General features: G+C 35.0%; 1 protein-coding gene across 2 annotated transcripts; it reads left to right on the top strand.

The window, feature by feature from the left end:
- Positions 1-2,049: 2,049 nt before the first annotated feature.
- Positions 2,050-6,075, top strand: LOC130944254 (SEC14 cytosolic factor). 2 transcript variants are annotated; one of them, XM_057872496.1, is made up of 11 exons: positions 2,050-2,384; positions 2,519-2,547; positions 3,075-3,146; positions 3,268-3,321; positions 3,633-3,707; positions 3,913-3,966; positions 4,315-4,374; positions 4,452-4,547; positions 4,649-4,750; positions 4,850-4,930; positions 5,388-6,075. In XM_057872496.1, the coding sequence occupies exons 1-11, from the start codon at positions 2,330-2,332 to the stop codon at positions 5,697-5,699; spliced, it is 990 nt and encodes a 329-aa protein (XP_057728479.1). In that variant the 5' UTR covers positions 2,050-2,329; the 3' UTR covers positions 5,700-6,075. The 2 variants fall into 2 exon arrangements, with proteins under 2 accessions (XP_057728479.1, XP_057728471.1); XM_057872488.1 differs by having other exon boundaries at positions 2,051-2,384; positions 3,063-3,146.
- The last annotated feature ends 392 nt before the right edge of the window (positions 6,076-6,467 follow it).

Below are 6,467 nucleotides of genomic sequence, written 5' to 3'. Positions count from 1 at the left end.
GTGAGAAAGGGCCTTCTCTGAGTCCGTTGACTAACCCCATTATCACTGCCTCTGTGGGCAGGTCTTGGATCTCTAAACATGCCTTATTGAACCTTTCCATATAGGCTCGTAAAGACTCTCCGACCTCCTGTTTTATTCCCAGGAGGCTCGGTGCATGTTTTACCTTATCTTTTTGGATTGAGAACCTCATCAAGAATTTCCTCGAGAGGTCTTCAAAACTAGTGATGGATCTTGGGGGAAGGCTATCGAACCACTTCATCGCTGCTTTCGATAAAGTGGTCGGGAAAGCCTTGCATCTCGTAGCGTCGGAGGCGTCAGCCAGATACATCCGACTTTTAAAATTGCTAAGATGATGCTTTGGATCCGTAGTTCCATCATAGAGGTCCATATCAGGGCTTTTGAAGTTCCTTGGAACCTTTGCCCTCATTATGTCCTCGCTGAAAGGATCTTCTCCGCCTGGGAGTTGATCTTCTCCTTCATCGCGGGAGTTCTTGAGAGAGGATTCTAGCTGCAAGAGTTTTCTTTCTAACTCTTTTCGCCGTTCCATCTCTTCTTTAAGGTACCTTTCGGTTTCCTTTTGCCTCTCCCGTTCCTGTTCCAATTGCTCCAGGCGGCTATGGACCAATCCCATTAGTTCAGCTACGTGAGCTGGTCCGCCTTTTTCTGATTCACGCCCATCTGAGGAATTTACCTTCGGATTCTTTACTCCGGAGGTACCCTCTCTGTGTTGATCATTGTCTTGATGTAGGGCTGTGTCTTCATTGTCATTGCCCATGTCTAGATTCTCTTGCTCAGAATCCGTCTCAACATGGCCTTCTTCATGGGATCTTTCTGCCATCGAGGGATGATCTCGCGGGTCCCCGGCAACGGCGCCAATGTTACGGTAGGTAACCGGAGATTAGTCCAATGGATGGCGTTCGGCGGCCCAAGTGTGTAATAGAGGAGGACTCCAGGTAGGTTCGCAACTCGGGAGGCTCCGTCCGACTTGTGCTCGCGTGTGAATGGGGGGTGGTACCTGCAAAGACACTCCGATGCCTAAGTTAGCAAAGATGTAAGCAGGTCTTAGAGAGTATTGGACTTTTCTGATACCTGAGGGGTGTCAGTGTATTTATAGTGGTGAGCCAATAACCACCGTTGGAGTAGTGCCGCATCTTTAGGATGGTAACCGTCCCATTATCTTAGGGAGGTTAAGATACGGCTTTATGAAGTGGTTAGAGAGATTTTAGGGGCGGTTACTCATTTGAATGAGTATTTATCTGCCAGCTAATCTCACAACCGACTTCTTCGTACCAAGTCGGGGTTGACACCGACCTCTTGAGTGGAGGTGGGTGCTTTGCTAGGTTTAATCTATTGGATTAGGCCTTTCGATTGGACCTGGGCCCTTAGCATTGGGTCAGGGTATGAACAGTTACCATCCACCAATAGCTTATTTTATTTTATATTAAAACATTATTAAAAAAATAACTCATTTGAATTTAAATAAAAAATTTAAAATTGATAACAATAAAAACTAAAAATTTAAATTTTGGGTTCAAATTCGATAAAAATTATATTTTTATAAATTTAAAATAAAAATTTATTAAAAATTATTTTTTAATTTATTAACATTTAAAGAATTATTATCGAAATTCTAAAACAAAGGGCATTTAACATAGCCCTCTTTGCACGATTAACGATTAAACCTAACATATACCCCTTTAAGGAAACATATAAAAGCTCAAGCTTAAAATTTTTCAGAATTTAAAGTATTAGATAATTGTGATGAGGTTAAAATTGATGTAAATTAAATATTAGGATATTCTTAAAAAAGAATGTTTATCAACGTTTAAAAATATAAATTAAAAATATATTATTAAATTACTAAACTAAAAAAATTTAATTAATAACAAAAAATAATAAATAAAAATAATAAATTTTGATAATTTTTAAGTATTTCTCATTTTTACATTTGTATTAAAAAAATTGTTTTATTTATTTATTTATTGATTTGTTTTTTTTTTTTTTAAACAGTTTTGCTACCTTTTTCTTTGTGTTGTTGACCACTAAGTTCCTTCCTACAAGTACATAGGAAGCAGCAAACATAGGCCAAAAACAACACCACCACCCTTTCCCTTCCATGCTTTCACATGACTTGAACAAAACAAAGTTTGAATCTTTTCATGGTGGAGAAGCATTAGCAACCCTCACCTTCTTCTCTAACCCATTGGGGAACCTGAATCAATCAATTTTAGTTTCTCTTTCTTTAATGGGTAGAATCTTCCTGTGCTAGTGTTAAAGGTCACACTTTTTCAAGAACCCAGTTGCCGATTTGTCCTTGTTTCAGTTGAAGATGGGTATTTGCAACCAGGATGCAATCAAGCAGTTGCAATCCCTGATGGAAAATGGTGTGTTCTTCACAACCTTCAAAATAAATAAATAAATAAATAAATCAGTCTCATCTTACATTCTTGTTTTACTTCCATGATCTCTAATTGATAAAGATTCCTTCTTTTCTTTTTTTTTTTGTCTCTTGTTCCAGTGAATGAGCAGCAGAAGATCACATTCCAGGTTTGTTTTTTTTTTTTAATTAGTATGCTTAGATTCTTATATGTTTGATCTTGGATATTGAGAAAAGATTTAAGGGAAAAAGAAACAATATAACTTATGATTCATGATCTGCAACTTGATTTGGTAAAGGAGAAGAAAGAAAAAACTTTTCTTTTTGTTTGTTTGTTTGAAATTCCAAATTAAGAGAATCAAATGATTTGATAAGCATCAGTTTTCTTTTTTTTTTTTTTGGTTAAATTGACCTGGATCACTTTTGTTGCCTCGCATTTGCTAAGGAGTGTTTTTATTGGTGGTTATAATATAATTTGAAGGGATTAAGAATTCAAGATTTGAAGTCAAGTAATGTACTTTTTAATGAATAATTGTTCTTTTCAATGTTTGTTCAACACTCTTCAAGAAGAATCATCCTGAATTTTAGTGATATTAAACCAATAAGTGCCTTTTCTTGTTTTTTACTCTTATTTTAATAAATCCCTCTTTTTTTTCCCCCTAAAATATTTTAATTCATATTTCAGAACATGCATCAGGGATATCCAACTGAAACACTAGCCAGATTTCTCAAAGCAAGGGACTGGAATGTTGCCAAAGCCCATAAAATGGTTAGTTAGATCTTTTTATGCTTAAGGTCTTTAGTGGTTCGGTTGTTTGATTGTTCTTAGAATTACTCGGAGTTGTGTTCTTTCGATGTGTATACTTTGCTGACGACTTAAAGTTTTACAGATAATCGATTGTTTACAATGGAGAGTTGAAAATGAGATTGACAATGTTTTATCAGTAAGTTCCTTCCCTATGTATTCACATGTTTTCTCTTTTCTGTTGGTAGAATACTAATTCCTGAAACTTCTATGCTGAAATCTTGTAGTATACCTTCTCATGTTTCTGATAAATCTAGAGCTGAAAATATATTTAAATTTTCAAATGGTCATTTAAATGTTGGTTGGGATGGTTATTAACCTCGATTATCAATGGAAGAGGGTGTGAGTTCAAATTATATGTTCATTGATTATTGATCATCAGGTCTATAATTGTGATGCATTGTTGATTTCTCTCTCTCTCTTTATCTCGCTTGTTTTATTTATTCGCAGAAGCCAATCCCCGTAGATGTGTACAAAGCCGTGCGAGATTCTCAACTCATTGGAATGTCTGGTTACTCAAAGGAGGTACTATTGTAATTTAGACAGATCTTCAAAGAAATTTAGATGTCAGTTTATAAATTTAAGCTTTATATTCATCTTCCCTTCTTTGTCCTCACCCTGTATTTTTGGTGTAATTATAGTTCATAAATGGCATCTTAAATAATACAATAAGCTTTTAGTACCATCTGCGATTGCTAATTTTATTTCTCTTTTGTCTTATCTATGCCAGGGCCTTCCTGTCATCGCTGTTGGTGTTGGGCTCAGCACATTTGACAAAGCTTCCGTAAGGATCTCATAACATTATGATATGAACTAAACTAATTTGTTGAAGATTACTTACTAAATGATATCATAGCAACAATGTAAATGGCTCTAGAATACCGTAAAGACGGACTTTCCAAACAATATCATAGCAGCTATTTTTTCTTCAATTTTTGTCTCATTTCTGCGTACCATCCCTATCTCGAAACTAGTCTATTTCTTTTCCTGGGATATTTAATTTCTTAGGAACCTCATTTCATTAAAAAGTTTCTGCATTGACACTAACAAGTTAAAATTAAATGTCGTTTGCATGAAATACTTCAATGTTCAAATTCTCTTTAATATTAAATAGCTGATTCTTGTTGTTCAGGACAAATACTATGTGCAATCGCACATACAAATGAACGAATATAGGGATCGGGTGGTCTTGGTGAGTGCCTTCTATCAGTTTCATTTTCTCATAAATTTTCTATGCCCGGTTTTGCTTATTTGAAATCATTATTTTAGCCAACAGCTTCGAAGAAGCAAGGACGTTACATTGGCACTTGTGTGAAAGTCTTGGATATGACTGGTTTGAAAATTTCAGCGCTGAACCAACTGAGGGTATGCACATAATTTAGAGAAACAATTTCTTTGTTTCTCTTCATTCTTTTAATTATATGAAGGCCCCTTTTATGGAATTTTTTGGTTCATATCACCTGCAGCTTTTGACTGCTATATCTACAATTGATGACTTGAACTACCCGGAAAAGACAGACACATATTATATTGTTAACGTGCCGTATGTATTCTCAGCGTGTTGGAAGGTTTGTGTACTACTACACTTCTTTGCTTTAGTTCAATACATAATTCAAAATCCAAAGACTAGCAAGTGATTTTTTTTCCCTTTCAATTACAATTGGCAGGTTGTAAAGCCCCTTTTGCAAGAAAGAACGAGGAAGAAAGTTCAGGTGCTGCAAGGTTGTGGAAAGGAGGAATTACTCAAGGTAAAAATCACATTTACTTCTTCAAACATATAATTTGTAAACCTATGCATATGAAAGATCTTGAAAAATAAGAAACATAGTTTGTCAAGTTTCCTATTCACTGTTATGAAATCTCCAAATCCCCAATCTAATGAAGATGCTAACATTTAATGTTAAATTGTGAATTTACTCTTGCTAGACATGCATTAAATGAAAATGGAATTGATTAGATCAACATTTTGACCTACCTCTGGATTATATATGATCATTATGATGTGATATATCATAAATCTTGCATGTTTTTCCGTCCTAAATTCCTGTCATTAATCTGATATTAATGAAATCGTGATTATTAAAAACTCGATTCAACTGTGTGAAAACTGATCTTTTTCAATAGAAAAATACTTTTTTTTTTCTAACGAAATAACCGGAGAACATTTGATCACCTTAAAAGTTCTTTCGAAACTTGTGTGAGCAGGTAATGGACTATCAGTCTCTCCCACACTTCTGCAGAAAAGAAGGTTCCGGATCCTCGAAACACCGCGTAGCAGGAGACACCGAAAATTGCTTCTCCTTCGACAGCAGCTTCCACCAACAGCTCTACAACTTCATCAAGCAGCAAGCCGTCGTCATGCAAACCATATCACCAATCAGACAGGGATCCTTCTATGTTGACTTACCGGAGCCAGACCCCGACGACGCCAAGATTGCCAAGACCATCGAATCCGAGCTCCACAAGTTGGAAATTCAGAATGGTTCAATGAATGGTGTTGCGGTTAATGGACACTAAAGACATGGTTAACCCTGTTCTGGTCTCTCCTTCAGCCTTGTGAGTCAGTTTCATATGCTATTATTATTACTTTATGATCCCTTTTAAGGGTTATACTAGATGTAATACTTGAATATTTGCATCAAGTTAGCTTGATGCAAAGTTCTTGAGATAAATTTTTTTATCTAATTTCTGTAACCCAATTTGGGATGATGAGTATATGATATGGGATCATGTAGAAAAAGAAAATGACACTTTTTTTTTCCTCCCGAGATCAGTTCTTATGATCCTCAGTGTACACTATTATTTGAAAACATACACCAGATTTTATTATTTTTTGCCTTATTCTTATATATTTGTTTTAATTGTAATTAACCACTTAGTTTATATTTTAATATTCTCAATCTCCTCTTGTTCTCTTTAGATTTATCAAGCAAATGAGAAACTAAGTTGTATTTGGTTCAACAAACACAACTTTAGATAATAAACCAACAATGAAGTATATACTAAAATTATAGTTTAGCTGTACTTGCTCAAAGAAGAAAAATTGCCAATTGTTATCATTTTTTTAAGAGAAATTTACAAATCGATTCCTAACTTTTTGGTTTGCGGACATTTAAGTCTATGAGAATTTAAAAATACATTTAACTTCCTAATTTTTTCAAAATTTAGACACATCGATCTCTAAACTTAATTTGTCCAATTTTAAAAACACTCGCACGTGTGCATTTGTATCAAGCAGGACAGTACAACGAGCGTCACATTTGATTTTTCTATTGAGTCTGATAG

Source organism: Arachis stenosperma, chromosome 1, assembly GCF_014773155.1.
Source record: "Arachis stenosperma cultivar V10309 chromosome 1, arast.V10309.gnm1.PFL2, whole genome shotgun sequence".
In the NCBI taxonomy this organism is placed as follows: domain Eukaryota; kingdom Viridiplantae; phylum Streptophyta; class Magnoliopsida; order Fabales; family Fabaceae; genus Arachis; species Arachis stenosperma.
This window is presented reverse-complemented; position numbering and strand designations above follow the sequence as displayed.

Excerpts from the sequence above, each read along its gene's own strand:
- LOC130944254 (XM_057872488.1), top strand. The coding sequence starts at position 2,330 with ATGGGTATTTGCAACCAGGATGCAATCAAGCAGTTGCAATCCCTGATG. Across the intron at positions 3,322-3,632 it reads AGATTGACAATGTTTTATCA|AAGCCAATCCCCGTAGATGT; the intron begins GTAAGTTCCTTC and ends ATTTATTCGCAG. Across the intron at positions 3,708-3,912 it reads TGTCTGGTTACTCAAAGGAG|GGCCTTCCTGTCATCGCTGT; the intron begins GTACTATTGTAA and ends TATCTATGCCAG.